Here is a 19,598-nt window from a genome sequence, read left to right on the forward strand (position 1 = left end):
TGAATTTACACGTTTTCAGCTTTTTAATAGAACATACTGGGTGTTTGATTAAAAAAATTCACCCACCTAAATATATTGTTTATTTTTTTATGTTATTAGTTTATGTTTTTCATAGTTTTGGCATTGGTGATCAAGCACATAGATTGTATTAGTATTCTTAGGAATACTAATACAAAATATTTTTATTAGATTATATACAAAGTTTTTGAAAAAAATTAGCATTTATATATGATTTTTTGAAATTAATTATAATGATGATCCTCATCATTATTCTAGCGCCTTTGTTTTGTCTCTTCTACAGATTGAACGTTTCTCATAATGCTGTTCCTCCAATTTATATAACCTTGAGCATCTTCTGTCCTTACCTGTCACTTTTTAAGTGTTGCATTGTACAACCTGCAATGCACCTTTTAAGTTTTTATTCTTCTACTCTTTACCTACTAATAACTAATCATTTTATGCTCTATATTCCTAAACTCTTTAATCTTCCCTGATACGCTGTATTAGATAGACTGTCTACTTCTAATCTCTAAAAATTCTTGTTTATTTTTTTGTTTTTCAAAGTCAGACCTACCACATTTAAATAACCCACACACACCTTACTCATGCCCTTGATGCTTTTTCTGCTCCTGCAGCTGTACCAATTGTATCTTTGAGATGACAAAATTTATCATTACCCTGTTTTTTTATCTATTATTTCTTTTTTGCCTTTTTTTCTGCACTCAAAACCGACTATCTTATAAGAACATTGAAACACTACATCTCTTTAGCTCTAACTCTTTTCTACACTCTCCACTTGGTCGCTTCCTTGTATTTTCTTTCTAGCTCATTCTTTACTTGACATCTTTTTAACACCATTCCTTCCAACACTGATCTCTTAGTATAAGTTTTTCTTCTGATTTTGCAATCAAGCACAAATAAACTAGAATAGGTCTCATGGTAAACCTATTCTAAACTCTTTAGAGCTTAACAATAAAAAGCAAAGGACTGAGTTCTGAACCCTGATGGCACACCAACCTTTATTCCAAAAATTTTACTCTCATTAATTTGTTTTGATTGATATTGTCATATTTTTATAAAAAGCTATAATATCATAAATATCACGCCTGTTGTCCCCTTCTCTGACCTAAAAACAAACAGTATTTTACTGATAAATACGCTGCTTCTTATGTTGTTATATGTTCTTGCAATAGTTCTTTCTAAAACCTTCATTACTTAATCAAGCAGGTTTAGAGAGTCATATTGCATTTACAAATTTTTACCGTCCAATTTTTTTATTTTCATTTAACATCCTTTTTGCAGTTGTACTTTACAACAGTAAAAAAGTTTTGCAAGCATGATATGGTTGCGTACCTTAAAAGTATAATATTTAGAACAGCCATGGCTTGGTTTTATGCGTACAATCATTTGGGATTATATATTTGTACAATTTCATTGCAAAGATCTAACACCTAATGAACATCCACATCCATGAAGCTTTCAAAAACTACCTTAATACACTAAAAGGATTATCAGACTTGCCTAACTGAGCCTTTTGAATATCTTTCCTTTCCCTTGTTTGTTTCCCTTTACTACTTGTTATCAACTCTGCTGGTCTTCTAACCTTATTTACCTTTCTTGATCCTATTAAACTCTTTATTTAGCAAATTTTCAAAATGAACTGTCCAACTTGTTTTTACTTAAACTTCATTTGTAAGTATTTTTTCAATTAGCCCTTTAATACAACCTTTAACAAAATCTATATTTTTTGTAATTATTTGCTTTACAAATCTAGATTCTCCATTCATTTTATTCATCTAGCATCTCACCTCATCCTTCTGCTTGTTTGACGGAACTTTGTATACATCTTGTTTTGCCTTATGCTTAGACTCACCATGCAAGAACATGTCGTATGCATTCACAGATTCTTTCCACATTTTATAAAATTTGCTAATTTTTGCTACAATTTTAGTCAAGTATTCATTCAACTGCTGCGATTCTTTGTGTTGTTGATGAACTTATGTTCGTTGTTTTTTTTTATTGCTTTTGCAAGCGCGATATAATTGTCAACTTTTAAATTATTATAATGTAAAGGTTAGCAATCATATCAGGCTTGCAAAACTTTTTCACTGTTGTAAAGAACAACTGCAAAAAATAAGTTTATTTCATTACTGGAGTCTCTTGACCATTTACTAAGGATTTTAAGGTATCTTTTATATTGCTCTTATTTCAACACAAAACTTTATTTGTATTACTAATACTTTTTTTTGTATTATTATTAATTAGAATAAATATTTTTAATCATTAATGGACCTGTTTTGGTACCTTTGGCCTGATACGGTCGCTTAAAAAAACACTAAAAAAAATTTTTTTTGTTTGTTTTTATTTTATTGAAAGAAAACAATTTCTGTTTCAAATGTAGTATTACATAACTAATTTATATTTATTTTTGCTAGTTGTTTTTTTCTTTAGAACAATTCGATGGATTTGAAAGTTATTCCATGCCATGACTTGTTTATAACTGTTATTTAGTAATTAACCGAATGTCAGTTTGAAAAAAGTTTTGATTGCTGCAGTAATCGTTACTTCTCATACAAGGTAATATTAGTGGCAATGTTTTCTCGGTACAAATCGCTGCTGGGAATTCCTTATTGGTCCGATATTATTTTCAAATTATTGCAGTTCATTTACAACCTCGACAATCGCAATCAGTTTGTCATCTTCATTCTATGGTTGAAGTTACTTAAGAAACAGACACTTTTAATCCTTAAATAGTTTCGTTTTAAATAGCAAGTTGTTGTTCTTATTTTTACTTTTTTTTCAAACTTTCTAAGTTTTCGAACGAGTTATTGCAAATCCAAGAATTAACTTAATTAACCCGTTTTATTTTATTATATATAATTGAGTCTGGTGATATTATTTCTATCAAGTAAAATTTATTATGTAAAAATAAACCTGACTTTTTATTGGTTGTTGTTATTTTTGTATTTAAATATTTTTAAAAATTAGCCTTTTAATCTAAAAAAAAACGTTAGAAGCCTAATAAAACTTTTTTTTTCATATTATACCGAACTGGTCTGCAAACTTTCTTAAGATAATTTAATCCGTATGTATAATTTATATAATAATATATAACCCGTAAATAATTTACTGGACTTACTCTGTTATGTAATTCCGCGTTAATTTTACGAACGCCTCACCCAGTTTAAAAATAAGAGGCAACTCTCTTGAAAATTATTACACTACCACCACCTTTAAGTTTGTGACTTCAAACTAAATTTTACTTTCTGTAAACATAAGTTTTTAACTCGAAATAAAGAGCTTTCCAAAAAACTTTACTTTGTTCCATTATGCAATTATTTAAATAAAATCATTATATTTAAATAAAAACTAGAAAAAATATTGAGCTAATTGAGTTTATTATTTTCAAAACAAATTATATTGTCAAAGGAGGTTCTAAGTTATGGAATACTTTATTTGGTGCTGTGGCTAGTGGTCCGGCCCCCAAAATCTGTGATTAAGAACCTAAAACTAAAAAACAACTTAATATTAAGCATTTTTTTAAAAATATTTTAAATTTCGAAAAGCTCCCACTAAATTGTGGCAAAGAGCCGTTTAACTTGCTGTGCTTTCCCAATTGGGGGCATGGAGGAGCCTGGTTACTCTGACTTTATTAAACAGTCACCTAAAAAAATGTTCTTCTCTTTTTCTATTAATAAATTTAACGAAAACTTTTTACCGACGTAATTTAAGCCGAAGCGTTATCGCAATCTGCGATAATTGGATAATAAATCGGGGGTTAACTTTTATAGAAAAGTTGAGTGCGATTTTTTATCGCATTATCAAAAAAAGTCGCTTTTCTTCTAACTGCTAATGCAGTAACGCCAATTGTTAATGTAAAAAAAATAGATTCTTTTTAAGCTTTTCATTTCTTTTAAACTTTCTTTAGCTTATCTTATAAACGAAAAGAATAGTTATCTTAACTATTCATGCATATAACTTTTAAATGTAACAGTAATTTTAGTTTTTAACATTTTAATATTTGTAAGACACGCTTTACAATAAAAAAGCACGTCTCGGCGTAGCAAAAAGACAAATGAACATTTCAGAAAAACTTTAAGGCACTTTATTACTAAAATGAGTCAAGCACTAATTTGTGTTATCTGTGGTTAGATACAAGTTCCCTTGAGAAATCACATAAAAAAAAAAGTTCCCATAAAAAATCTCATGACAGTTGATTTTAGAATCGCCTTAAGTCACTGACTTGTGGTTTTTCTTACTTCAGACGACCGATAGATTTTACATGAAGCACTAAACATCTGCAGAAGTCCAGTTAAAGCATAAATTTATATCAAAATTTTTTGTAAAAAATGGTGGTTGTGGAAAAACTGAATATCTTTTTTTAGTGAAATGATTTATGCAAACCCTATCGGACAAACCCGGAGTATAATACATTAAAATACATATGTGCAAACAGATTTTTATTTTTTCGCTTTTGTTTTATCAAAACATCATGTCTCAAAAATAACATTTTAACAGTCAAAACTCACACATTTTCCGCCATTGGATTTTCTGCTAGAAAAATAAAAAGTTTTTCTTTTATATCTCATTTTCAACCTCTCCATTGCATTTATAAAAGCAGCCGTGGTGCAGTATTTAGAACCTTCGAGGTTAGAAGTAAAACTAATCATTGCTTCTTTTAATAAAAAGAGGTTCAGGGGGAAATTTCAAGTTACTTAGAATTAATCATGCTTTACTCACTATATTGAGAATTAATATAACATTCTTTCCGAGTTTAATTCACTTTTTAGTATATAAATCTACGTTTTACACATCCGTTACTCAAGAATTACTTTTATTGTATGACAGTGTAAAAATAAAATAAATAATATCTTTAGAGTGGAGGGCATAAGGCCACAATTATAATATATAAGAAACTGAAATGCTTTCTTGTTATAAAACGTATTTTATCCGTAAAATCTTTTACTTGGTTAAGTGGTTAATAAATAGTTTGTTTAAAAATTCTGCATAAAATGTCAGAACCAACATTCCAAAATTGAGAAACATCTGAACAAGAGCGGCCTGCGTATCACTTTTAAATAATGAAAAATAACATAAACAGTATAGTTGAAAATAAGTTTATAATAGTAATTAACTCCTAATATTAGGAGTTTTGATTGATTTTTAAGGCTTTTAAAATCATAAACTATTACATTTAAATAAGATATAAAACTTCTTCTATTTGTAGTAAAAAACATTAACTTGCTTTAGTTTGGATGTAATTTATCAAGCAGAAAGCAGTGCCTGCAACATCAAGCAACAGAAATAACAATATAACTTTCGGGGCTTCCCAAGGCTTGACCGTAGGATAGTTTTTTACTTTTTTTTTAATTTCTTGGAAATGAAACGAAGTAACTTTTTTTTCTGATGACCAACTTTTAATCCCATAAAAATATGGTTAAAGCCTTGGGTTTACAGAAAAATTTTATTTTCAAAAACGGGCGTTGACTTTTTATCTACCATAATAAAAAATATCTATATTATTTCAATTTTATAAAACAATAACCTATCACTACGTTAGAATTATCTCGTTCTATCTCCTTATTTTTGAGTTTTGAGATAAAGCGATTTGAAAAAGAAAGACTTTAGAAGACGGGATATAAAATTTTTTGTACAACTATGTTTTCTCCATAACTTTTTTACTTACAACTTAGGTTTCAATACAGTAGAAAAACATTCTAAAGTACACAACACTATCAGTAAATTAATTTTTTCAAAAAATGGAGGTAGAACAAGATAATTCTTTTATCGCGATATGTTTAACCATGGCCTACTTTATTTATAAATAAAGTAGGCCATGGTTTAACATAGATAACTTTAATTTTTATAAAAAGCTGCCTTCTGTAATGATTAGACAGAGCTCAATAGTAACTCTTCAAAACTGTTATTTTTTTATTATGCTTTTGCTATTTATACTATTCAGTCAATTCAGAAATAACTATCAAAACTATTTATACATTCTCTAAATATTGAATTTCAAAGATTGAATTAGTGACTTAAGAATAATTACCCAGTAATGACACATTTTCAAATCTGAAATTAGAACAGCAAAACCATTTTTGCATAGTTATTTAATTTTATTATTTTACATAAATAAAAAATAAAATATATATGGTAGACATATTTTATTTTTATCAAAAAAAGACTTTGGTAGTCTATAATTGTTATTTTTTTAATTATTATTTTTCAACTTTAAAGTTCAATTACCTCAAAATATAAAAATACCCATAGAGAACAAACAGCTATTCATAAAATAGGTTGCGCTGCAGAAGTGAGGGGGAAGGCGTAACGATTTTGCGTAATTAATGTAATTAATTTAATATTTTAAAATATTATACTAAAATTAAGATTTATAATTAAATAAAAAAATTACAGACAATCAAAGTCTTTGGATGAAAATGAATATTAAAAGAAATAAAAAATCAGTTTTTGTGTACTTTTGAAGCATGTTATTTAGACAAGCCTTATGTCTACCTTATATGTTTTTTCGTTTATTAAGTCTTAAATAGCTAATATAAAATAATAAAAGGAAATAACCATTCAAAAATTGAAATACTTCACATGTATTCTTTATAAATATAGTAGATAAAAGATCAATACAAATTTTTTCAAAACTAAAATTTTGCTGTAAACCCAGGGCTTACAGTACTACGAGGTGACACAGATTGCTCTAATTGTCTAGAACTCCGTTTTTGAGTTAGATTTTGAGACTTATTTATTTATTGTTACTATTTTTTTCACAAGAAAACGTTGATTAGTTTTCCTGATAATTTTAGTTATTAGACCGCATCTTGTTTTTGTTGATTTTTTATTTTTTTTAACTTGAGTTTAAACTAGTTTAAAGAATAATAAAGTATAATTTTAATCAATATATAGTTATTTTGAACATAATATACAATAATCACTTTGTAAAGGGTTAGTGATAAGATCAGTACGATCTTCTTGAAGTCCTTCCTGTACTATTTTAATTTTAATTTCCGTTATACTTAGGTTCACGAAACTTGTAAATAATAAACTTACGGCGAAATACGGAAAAATAAAAGGATTTGCTACTTAATTTCTCATGAATATATTTGTATTCTAGGTACTTAACCAAATAAAGATTTAAAATTAAAAAAAATAATTTTATAATCATAGGTTTGATTGAAAACAAAGATCAAAAATAACATAAAAATCATTTTTCCTTTTTTTGAAGCGTGGTATTTATACAAAAGAAAAAAAATTTATCATTTTTTTGTTGCTTTCCAAATATATCAAGTTTATGATGTCAAGCTATTGGTTTAAATTTCCAAACATTCTTTTAAATTTTATTTTACCATAAAAAAAAATTTAAAATTTGTTTTAACATATCAATGTTCAAACTAATTTTATTTTATCATAGTCGGGCTGGGCACTCCAGACAAACAAGAAACTCCCGGCCCTTGCTCTGTCCGGCACGATAATTGACAACGATTGCCCCTTCCGACGAGTCTTTTCTTCTGAATTATGCCATTCTTTTTCGAATTTTTTCCTGTCCTCGTCAAAGCTCGAGTCTTTATTTTATTGATGTGCTAACTAGTGTTTTTCATTAGATGCATCATATGAAACTTTTATGATCATAAAAACATTGTAACTATTTTTAAGAATCAACAACAATTGTTGACAGTTTTGCATGTTGGAAATTCTCTATTAAATAAACCCATATTTTCACTTCGAATAATTTAGTAACTATATTAAACTTAACTATTTCAAATAAACATTGACCAATATAAAACAAAATAATTAATAGACATTCGTTTTAAAATGGTATATTAAAACTACACTAATGGTGTTTTGAAATCAAGTATCACATTTTTGAGGAATTGTGATATTGAAATCAAGTATCACAATTCCTCGTCAAATAGGGACGATTTCTTATGGGCACAAACCTTAATTACAAAATCATAGCAAACCGCAATCATCTAATTTGAAATATAGATTAGTTTATTGCATAGTTTATTATACTTAAATTAAGTATAGTTTTATTTAATAAAGAAAATGGACCTTCAAAAAACCTACCCTAATGTAAGTGTCTAAATAAAGCACACACATTTGTTGTGACATCTGTATATATACTAATATCTTGTTACATTATATATATATATATATATATATATATATATATATATATATATATATATATATATATATATATATATATATATATATATAAATATATGTATCTTACTTTTACTCTAGATCCCTTAAATACACAAATCATTATTTTATGTGTTAATAACATGTTATTAGTATAGTATGTAAAGTATGTAAGTTTATTTGTAGTAAAACTAGTTGTTATATTTAAGAGAAGACGTAAAAGTTCACCATCAGTTCAAGAAAAAATCTATGATGTTAGTTATAAAGAGGAGGATTTTCAAAAGATTTTCATTGATAATGTAATTGGTAAGTTACTTATTTAGATTATAAAGGTTAAGTTAATAAAGCAATTATAATTCGTGCCCCACCCCAACCTATCAGTATATATATACATATATATATATATAGATTTACTCCCAGCATGTGTAGATATACTCACTGCATGTTCTCCCTAATAGTGATTTAATGTACATACAGAGATATCTGTCGTCCCTTAAAAAATGTGTGAAATCAAATTGCAGATCTAACTAACTACACTTTCTATATATATTATATATATATATATATATATATATATATATATATATATATATATATATATATATATATATATATTATATATATATATATTATATATATATATTATATATATATATTATATATAAATATATATATATATATATATATATATATATATATATATATATATATATATATATATATATATATATATATATATATATATGTATATATATGTATTTCATACCTATATATACTTTGTGATTTAACAAATCATATGATTTTTAAAGGATTTGCTTAGGGCCAAAAATAAAGTCCTTGGCCTTGGCTTTGAAACTCTTGGACTTGGTCTTGAAACTCTTGGTCTTGGCCTTGCTATAATTGTTAACAACTGTGGTCATTGCTATATTTGATGATTTTAAAATCAAAGTTGTTCCTAAATCTTAAATGTTTCAACATTTTTTAAAGGAGTGAGTTTATTAATATTATTCATTCTTTTTTTTTTAAACAGTTAACAAATTCATATTAAAGAAAAAACAAAATTTAAATTATATATAGTATCAATGAGTGTTAACCTTTTAACAGTCCCTTCCAAAATATTTTGCATAGTTAAAGTGGTTTCCAAATTCCCTTTTTTAATGTTAGGCAAAAAAGACATTTAAATGACATTTAATTTAAATTTTTTTAAAAGGATTCAGTCTTTTTAGTTTGAAAAAATTTGAAACCAGAGTTATTAGAGTTAGGAATTGAATATATGAGTTGAATATACAGATTCAATACAGATTATAGCATCTGTTTGTTAACAAAAGATATAATGTTTATTACAGATTACTTGACCAGAATAACAAACTATGCACTTATAACAGATAATGAGCTTTCATCTATGTTGTTGTTAACTGTATTAAATATTAGAATACTACTAATCACCTAATAAAAAATTACTTTAGGTCATTAATCTACAAAGACCTTATCACAGACCACTATTGAAGTGCATTAAATCAGGAAGTTCATTTTTCCTAACCAGTGTTGCTTATGTATTAAAATTAAAACTTAGTAAAAGTTGATCATTACTTTGATATATTTATAACTTGATATTGTTTAATTTTCTTTTACAACTTCATTTATCTTTAATTAGCATTGATGCTACAGACTCACAATGTTTGGGACGTTACATTAATGATGCTCCTGAAAAATTTTCAAATTGCTTGCCAAGGACATGCATCATAGATGGCAAAGAAAGTCTCATGTTATTTGCTAAAAAGTATATCCCGAAAGATACAGAGCTTCGTTATAATTATGGAGATGGCTCTAATCAATGTTGGAGAAAAAATGTAAATTATTTATTCTTTATATTTAAATTTATTTAGTATTTATATTGCAAATACATATTCAACAAAATTCATTAGGCATTAGGTAAAAAAATAACAAAAAAAAACACTTACAAATTTTAAAAATTACCAGGTTTACCACATAAATATTAAAAAATTTAAAACAATGTTTTAAATTTTTCAATATTTATGTGGTAAACCTGGTACTTGGTAAATATTAAATAGATCTTTAAACCTGGTAGTTTTGTAAATATTAAATAGATGTTTATTGTTTTCTAAATATAAAAATTTAATTTAAAAAAAATAAAAAAATTCTATAAATAAAAAAACAAAAACAAAAAAAATTGTACTACTTTTTTTAATATAATAACTTTATTTGTTTTGAAATAAAATCGCAATTAGTTTCCTCACTTCCGCATAAAACAAGTTTTATGGTTCTGGTCACAACAGTAAAATATATTATTCTTTTTTGTTTTTATTTTTAGAAAAAGTATTTGCAACCTTTCACTATTGATGATGTTAAAGCATATTTACACGGAAAGGTTTGTTTCATTAAATTAAATAGTTTACATTATAAGTTGTATATTTAAAATTAATAGGTTATATTACAATATTTGATATTACTGTAAACTCCTGCTATCTGAAACTATTGATAACTCAAACTACTAGTAGCTTGAAGTGTTATCACATTCCTGTTACTAACACTAACTCTCACTAACACTTTTCTATAAAAATCACTTGATAACTTAAACCCCCAATAAATCAAATATTTGCCAAGTTCAATTATATATGTTCTTATAGCTGGAAATTCTGCTTTAAAATTCAAACTTTAGAGCAAAAATAAATAAAAATCTTAATGAAAGTGCTTAATTTTCATTCATTTAATTAAATTTGATTAATTTTCTCAATATCAATTGAAAAAAGCATTGCTTCAAAACTGAGAGAAAATGACCTTTGGACATTTACTAAATGCAGAAAAAAGTTATCAATAAAAGTACTAAATGCAGCTCTATGCCACACTGCAAAATCCTTTAAAAAACTATTGACTTATTGATTTATAGGACTATTATATAGGCTATTTGAAAATTAAATTGTATTTATATTATGCAGAAATGTCTTTGTGTAATTAATGTCTTTGTGTAATTAACAAAATATTAAATTTTAAGCTATAAACATATTTTTATGACTATTTTGTGTATTTCATGTTGCAAAATGATTATATTTTATATAAATTTAAAGTTTATATTTGTATTGTTTGTATTTCAAATAAAATTTGAAATAAAACAAGTTTTACTTGAAAAAAAAAATAATAATTTGGGCTTATAATTTGATCAGGACTGTATATATTATCTTGAGTATTTATTGGTTAAAAAAAAAAGGAGTTTTCATCAAGGTAAGATATACTTTTAAATTCAATTATTCATTCATTCATTCAATATTTGTATTTTATTCTACTCTTACATACTTACTAAATGAAAGTTATTTATAAATAAGAGAGAAAGAGAGAGAGAGAGAGAGAGAGAGAGAGAGCGAGCAAGGGAGAGCGAGGGAGAGATAGACTCTCTATCTCTCCCTCTCTCTCTCTCTTATTTATAAATAACTTTCAGAGAGAGAGAGAGAGAGGGAGAGAGAAAGATAAATATGTGTAAATAACTAGTTAATATTTAAATATTTATTTAGTTAAAATATAAAAAATATTTTAACTAACCAAATATTTGTGATTACAGTTTAAAAAGTATTTTTTATTTATCTTCTTTTTTTTATTTATGCCTTAATATTCAAATTTGTATAGTTATAAATAAGTTTTGATTATGAGAAGATTTTATATGGATTAGCATTTTCAGAAGTTATTACTTCTGAAACTGCTAATTACAGAGTAATAACTTTTATTTTCTTTCGTTTTTTCAAATATTTTCCGGTTTTTATTGAGGAAACACCAGTAGATTATATTGTATTATTTTTTTATAAGTTTAACATCCAGAGTTTTATACTTATACCATATGTATATATAATCAATACCCTTGTGTGGTTGGATGCCTTTCTGTAATCTCATTTTTGTCTTTAAATGTGACATTATGGAAGAGTTGGAGCAATATTTTACATTTTACATTATTTTTTACAACCGAGTATACAAAGTAAGTCTACTATTATGCACCTATAACGATTCCAGCTTTTTCAGAAGTTATTACATATATATAACTTATTTCTGAGTGAGTGGATAAAAATCTTAAAAACTGTATATAAAAAAAAATAGAATAATCTAGTTATATTACTGTTTTGAAAAATGGCTGAAAAGAAAATAGTTTTTAGTTTTTTTTTTTGGAAAAAAAGGTTTAGTGTTAGTTTGAAAAAATTTTCAGTGTTAAGTTTAAGTTTATTCTTTTTTTATATTGCAAAACATTTAATTTAAGTCTTTTATTGATAACTTTTTTCGTAACAAAATTGACTCTTGCATTACTTCATGTAAACAAAAATAAATTATTTGTACCAAAACCAAGACTTTGGAAAGTTGTTATTTCCAACACAACTAGTTTAAATTATGTTTATATAAATTTTTTTAATTAGTTGTCCACTTTCAATTGAATTAACAAAGAAGTGATAAATTTATGTGATGAATAATCTTGCTTAATTTTGTTTTAGCCTAACATCTAGTAAAGAATGCAAAGAAACTTTTGAAGATTTTGTTGCAAGTTCCGCTGCTTCGCAAGTTATTAGCTCTGAAGCTCAAATTTTAAAGTATGTTTACATAAACTTTTTTAATTAGTTGTCCTCTTTCAATTAGAGTAATGAAGAAGTAATTGATTTTTGTATTTATTAATCTTCTATGATTATGTTTTAGCTTAACATCTAGTAATGAATTACAAGAAACTTTTGGAGATTTGGTTGCAAGTCCCTCTGCTTTACAAGTTATTAGCTCTGAAGCTCAAATATTAAAGTATGTTTACATAAACTTTTTTAATTAGTTGTCCTCTTTCAATTAGAGTAATGAAGAAGTAATTGATTTTTGTATTTAATAATCTTCTATGATTATGTTTTTGCTTAACATCTAGTAATGATTTACAAGAAACTTTTGGAGATTTGGTTGCAAGTCCCTCTGCTTTACAAGTTATTAGCTCTGAAGCTCAAATGTTTAAGTATGTTTACCATAAACTTTTTTAATAAGTTGTCCACTTTCAGTTAGATTAATGAAGTAGTAATAGATTTTTGTATTTAATAATCTTCTATGATTATAATCTAGCTTAACATCTAGTAATGAATTACAAGAAACTATGGGAGATTTGGTTGCAAGTCCCTCTGCTTTAAAAGTTTTTAGCTCTGAAGCTCAAATATTAAAGTATGTTTACATAAACTTTTTCAATTAGTGTTCCACTTTCAGTTAGAGTAATGAAGTAGTATTAGATTTTTGGATTGAATAATCTTGTTTGATTTTGTTTTAGCTTAACATCTAGTAATGAATTCAAAGAAACTTTGAAAGATTTGGTTCCAAGTCCAGCTGCTTCACATATTATCAGCTCTGAAGCTCAAATTTTAAAGTATGCTTGCTTAAACATTTTTTAATTAGCTTTCAATTGAAGTAATGAAGAAGTAATACATTTTTGGATTCAATAATCTTGTTTGATTTCGTTTTAGCTTAGCATCTAGTAATGAATATATAGAAAGTTTTGATGGTCTTATTGCAAGTCCTGCTCCTTCACAAGTTATTACTTCTGAATCTCAAATTTTGAAGTATGTTTACATAGACATTCTTAATTAGTTGTCCACTTTCAATTGAAGTTATGAAAAAGTAATAAATTCTGTAATTAATAATCTTTTATGATTTTGTTTTAGCTTAACATCTAGTGTAGAAAGTAGTTTTCAAGAATTTATAACACTTCCTGAAATGCCAAAAAAAATTTCTAAAGCTCCAGTTTTGAAGTAAGATTAATTTAAGTTTTGAAGTAAGATTAAAGAATAAATAATATTTACAGTTTAAATTGATTTTAGTATTGGTTCTTTGTGTTTATAGTTTAGATTATTACTTGTTTGATTTAACTAGCTTGCAAAGATTTTTTATGTTTAAATATTTAGTTTCTTTTTGTTGTTAGAGATCAGTATATGAAAAACTGCCTAAAATGTAATGTATCTACTTTGGATCTTCCTAGTCATATGGAACTAGAACATAATTGGTCTATAGCAAGTAGCAAGAGTGTTGTTGGGGTTTTTAATTTGAGAAAACCTTATAAAAAAATCTTCTCCATTAAAATTTAAAAACTATCATAAAAAAATGTCCAGTGCCTAACTGCTACAAAGTTACAAAAAACGTTGGCGACCATCTAAGGAGTAAGGCTCACAATATTCATCCTGGAAAGGAATATTATGCACTTTTAAAAAGTCCAAAGATATACAAAGGGGTAGAGATAAGTACTGAATCTCCCAGTAAAGCTCTTGAGATTTATAAACCCACATTTTCATCATACAGTTCTGAAAATCTTGAATAAATTAGTATTCTGTGTTTTCTACATATTAATAACTTCAAATAATGACAGTTTTTTAAATAAACCAACATCTTCAATTACAGAAAAACCTCAGTATTTTAATACGGAAAATCTAACTATTCCAATTTCTACATTGCCTCAACTAAGACCTAGAGTATCTAATGTCCCAAATTGTTTAGATGAAGATTATGATGATGTTGGCAATTATAATGATGACAATGATAATGACTCTGATTATACTTTTTCTGATACAGAGGAAATTTCAAATCAGTCATTAAAAGTTAAATTAAACTCATCGGTTGAAACTTTGCTATCTGATTTTTACAATTTTTATACAGGTCCGGATAGAGGTCATAGTTCCAGATCTCTTGAAAGGATTAGAGAGGATGTCAAAAGAATTTTACTTGCAACATAATCTGTTAATGTACTTTTTAAAAATGATACGGATATCATTAGAAATCTTTATCTTCAAAAATATTGTGTTGAGCGAAAATTAGAAGCAGGCTCAATAAAAACCTACTTAAATTCATTAAAAGATTTTTGTTTATTTCTTTCAGCACCAAAAAACAGGCCGCCTAATCTCTCTGTTAAAGATATTTATAAAACAATTATGAACACAGAAAATTGGAAAAAAAAATATAAAGCTAAAGCTAATCTACAAAAATATAAATAAGCAGAAGATGACTATGAAATGCTTGTTACACCAGATCAAATTAAAAATATAAAAACAGCAAAAATGCATTATTTGCCAAAGAACTGCAAGACTGTTTAAAAATTGATAATGCTAAACCATTATCTCAATTTGAGTATTTTTCATATAGGGACCATATGATTTATATTGTTCATTTTTGTGGTGCCCACAGATCTGGTGTTACTGCTCATATGAGTATAAATGAGTATGCAAGACAGAAAGTTTTAGATAATGGAATTCGAGTGGTAAGTGTTTGGGATCACAAACCGTTGCAAAGTATGGTCCAGCTCGAGTAACACTAAATCTATTAGAGTTCCAATGGTTTGAAATATTTGTTAAATTTGTTAGACCAAAGTTGCCAACTATTAATTCAGATAAGATTTTTTTATCTTGGTCTGGAAATGAAATGTCCCCCGGAGATTTTAGTGGCAGACTAAACTCCTTATGGGTAAAAGCTGGTATTTTTGATGGGCGCTGTATTCCTAAAAAATTATCGGCTAACATAGTTCGGAAAACAACATTGACTATGGTAAATGATGAAAGTAGTCCATTTTATAACCAGAGAGGTATTGTGGCAGCTTCCATGGCGCATAGCAAAAAAACTGCAGCTGTCCATTATGAAACCAAAAATCAGTTGGACCATGCTGTTAAAAAAAGCGATATAATCAGAAAAAGTTTTCAATCTTCACCATCAAAACCAAGAATTGATTTTATTCCTCATTCTCCAATCAATATTAATCAAGGAATTTTTAATACTCCTAAAAAAATATGGAGTAATGATGAGACCTCATTATTAAGTTCACTATTCCCAGAAAATCAAAACATAACATATAGCCAAGTTAGATCTTCGCTTGCTAATTCACCTTCCAATAGTTTTAATTGTTCTCCAAGACAAGTGTATGATCAATTAAAAAGCATCAAGAGAAAATGCACTGTCGCAGAAATAGACACAAAGGTTGTTTTGTTCAATTTTAGTTTAGTTAATTTTTAAAATTTTTAATTTAGATAATAATATATGTATATATATGGATATATATGTAAATATGTATCGATATATAGTATTTAATTTAGACAAAAAGGCATTTGAGTTATGATAGGAAAAGCTGGTCAGCAGAGCAACTAAATGATTTAAAAAACCATGGGAAAGATCTAATTTTAGGAGGACCTCTTTCTCGAACTCGAATAGTAGATGTTCTTCAAAACACTAGTTTATTAGAAAATTTTACAGTTACCCAGATTGGAACACGTATTAACCATGAAAGAAGTTAAAATAACATTTTTATAGCAGTTATGATTAGAATATATATTTTTATCAGTTTATATTTATAAATAAACTTTTTTCTAAAGTTTGAATAAAATAGAACCAACTATTCGGTAAGGTTTAAAAATATGAATCAACTGAGGTTTTGGGAATCATTAAAGAGTTGCATTAATCATAAAAATTAAATTTTTAAAATACATAAATTTTCTTGTTTTAATAAAGATTAAAGTTAAATTTTTTTTTCTCATTTTTTTGTTGGTTCTTTTTTATTTAAAGCTGCATTGCTTAATGTTGTTCGAAATGCTCTTTTTAGTTCTTGAGAATATTATGGTTTTAATATTTATGAAGTAAATAAAACATTTTATTTGGCCTATATATATATATATATATATATATATATATATATATATATATATATATATATATATATATATATATATATATATATATATATAAAGATATACACAAAATTATCTTGTTAGAAGTTTGTATTTGATTTTTAAAGTTAAAATATAAAAGAGGAGAGATATTTGTTTGAGTTATTATAGTTGTTAAGAATGTTTGGTAAAAATACATGAATAATTTAATTATTTAAATACAGTATTACTGTGACCTAATTGGGAAAAGGGAATTATTTTAAGATATTTCAGTCATTAGTATGTTAACAAGTATTTATGTGGTAGGTTTTACCATTAGCTCCTGTATGTATGAGGAACTCTATTATCACTGAATGAGGAAAAAAATATTGCAGACTAGCATTTTGGAATTTCGAGCCTAATTCTAAGGGTTACAATTCGTTAATAACTACAAAAAAAAATTAATTTTTATCTAAGAGTCCCTACTTCCAAATTAGGTCACATATTATTTAAATATCTTTAGTAGTATTTCAGTAAGTATCAGTAGTATTTCCCCCAGTTTTTGAATATTAACTATTAAAGATTTTTAATAGACTTTTCAATCTTGAATAAATTAGTATTCTGTGTTTTCTACATATTAATAATAAAAAAACTTATGTCATTCAGATATTTAGATTATGGCTATGCATGGTTCAGGAGAGCGGAGATGTTTGATAAGTTACTTTATATCTAATTGATTATTATTATATTATTTAATGATTAAAATTTTTAAAATAGTTATCACTTAATAACCAATAAAAAATATATAATTTTAAAATATTAAAATTACTTTAAGTTGTTATTACTTAAGTTTTAAAGTATTATTTTCAATTTATTGTTTTGTATATACTTTTCTCGTTTTAGCATATAAAGAATGTTTCCATATTCTCATAGTTTAGATGCAAATAGCTGTTATCTTAGTTTTACAATCTTGTGTTTTGTAGTTAAAATTTTTTCCTAACTTAAACTTATTTCTTAGACAGTCTCTACATGGTGAATGTTATTTGAACTGCCACATTACCTCCACATATTTTTGAACTTTTTTCGAATCTCTCGTTTTTGTTTATAGTTTACTTTTCATTATGTCTTTTAATAACTTATCCAATTTGTCATCATTTTCGCTTCTTCAAACCATTAACCACATTCTGTATCATCACCAGGTACCACATTCCAGGTCATCACCAGGTACTACACTCCATGTTATCATCAAGTACCACATTCCAGGTCGTCACCTGACAAATATTTGTATAATATTCCATTAAACTCATCTTTATAATAATTCATCTTGATCCTCTTTTTTACTTGCATCCTTTTTCCACAATTAAAATATTTTTGACTTCAATAAGGTTTTAAATTTTATTTATCAAATGTTGATTTTTTACAGCTGTTTTTGCATTTGCGACAACTTTAGCTAGGTATGTATTTTATTTTTAAAAATTCTCTTAATATCGCTGCCCCTAACATAGCTGTGTAAGTATGTGTGTGCATATACTTAAATCAGTTGTTGAAATGCTTACAATAATTACAGACACCTAGTGCTATCTGCAAAATGGGCAAGGAAAAATTAGGTATGTTTTTATTATTATATTTATTGTTTTGAATGACAAAACAAAAAAAAATTTATTTTAACTTTTATTTGATTTTTCTTATTGCAAAATAGAAATTTATAAGTTCTAAAGTCAAAATCTAAATCAACACATTAAAAGTCTTTAAAAAACAAGTACAATATTAAAAAAAATCATTAAAAATTATGTATATGTTTGAATTTAAAAAAATTTCAAAAAAATAAAAAATGAATACTTAGTAAATTGAGAAAGTTGAGATTTTTTTTCACCAAAAAAGAATTGTTATTGCATAAGATTTTAATTTAGTCATGGTTTAATAATTACCAAAGTGTATTTGGTATTGGTTTTTGTAACTCAGTATACTTTGCATTACTATTTTATTAATACCTTATTTTATTTCTAGGTTGTCATGTGTACGTCATTAATAATTTGCTCAAATTCAAAGAGACGATTGCCTGATGTTTTGTTTTTATTGTTTAACCGAAAGAAATTGTTAGAAAGATTTTTTTAAAGTTGTTTTCGAATCCACTTTTAAAAAACATAAAATGTAAAAAATTTATTGACGAAGATATTTTGATTTGATGCTGTCCCTTATAATAACAACAAAATAGATAGCAGGTGGGGTATGAAATATTTTCACAATTATCGACTGGGAAGGTCAAGAAAAATTGACGTTTGCAGTATCAATTTTTAAAATAAATTAGGTTTTGTGAATTGGGCACCCTAATTTGATTTAATAGTAAAGACAAATAAGACAATTACTCTTGAATAAAATTTTTTTTTATGGGAATTTTTTTTCAGATGAAAATTTTTTTACCGGGGCAAGATGATCTTAATAATTTTTGTTTTTTACTAAATTATTTTAAAGTATAGTAAAATTAATTTTACCTGAGTATAATTGTCATAAAATTTACAAAAAAATCATTTGCTCCTGGTAATGGGGAAAATGACTTCGGCCCGGAGGAAGAATATAATATTTATATGCCTGGGAGAAGAATATTATAGTAATAGGATCATTTCTCAATGCCACTACTCTTAGTATTTATAAAACTGGATCTATTCTTTTGTTGGAGGGTCAAAATATTCCTGTAATTTAAAACTATATATTACTCGTTGTCTTACCCTCTCCATCTTGCCTCAGGCTGCCTGCTTTAAATATATTCGTTTTCATTGCCATAAAAGAAGGCAAGTAATTAACATCTATTCATGA

The 19,598-nt window shown here is 26.2% G+C and overlaps 1 protein-coding gene across 7 annotated transcripts; it reads left to right on the forward strand.

Moving 5' to 3' along the window:
- The first annotated feature begins 7,829 nt into the window (after positions 1-7,829).
- Positions 7,830-18,970, forward strand: LOC136089281 (uncharacterized). Of its 7 annotated transcripts, XM_065815172.1 has the most exons (14): positions 7,832-8,082; positions 8,364-8,460; positions 8,964-9,143; positions 9,621-10,004; positions 10,487-10,543; positions 12,642-12,737; positions 12,841-12,936; positions 13,052-13,135; positions 13,240-13,335; positions 13,439-13,534; positions 13,632-13,727; positions 13,830-13,916; positions 14,087-16,122; positions 16,239-16,487. In XM_065815172.1, the coding sequence occupies exons 4-13, from the start codon at positions 9,901-9,903 to the stop codon at positions 14,247-14,249; spliced, it is 975 nt and encodes a 324-aa protein (XP_065671244.1). In that variant the 5' UTR covers positions 7,832-8,082; positions 8,364-8,460; positions 8,964-9,143; positions 9,621-9,900; the 3' UTR covers positions 14,250-16,122; positions 16,239-16,487. The 7 variants fall into 7 exon arrangements, with proteins under 7 accessions (XP_065671246.1, XP_065671244.1, XP_065671243.1 ...); XM_065815171.1 differs by lacking the exon at positions 8,964-9,143 and having other exon boundaries at positions 9,809-10,004; XM_065815169.1 differs by lacking the exon at positions 8,964-9,143 and having other exon boundaries at positions 7,843-8,082.
- The last annotated feature ends 628 nt before the right edge of the window (positions 18,971-19,598 follow it).

Source organism: Hydra vulgaris, chromosome 13, assembly GCF_038396675.1.
Source record: "Hydra vulgaris chromosome 13, alternate assembly HydraT2T_AEP".
NCBI classification, from domain to species: Eukaryota; Metazoa; Cnidaria; class Hydrozoa; order Anthoathecata; family Hydridae; genus Hydra; species Hydra vulgaris.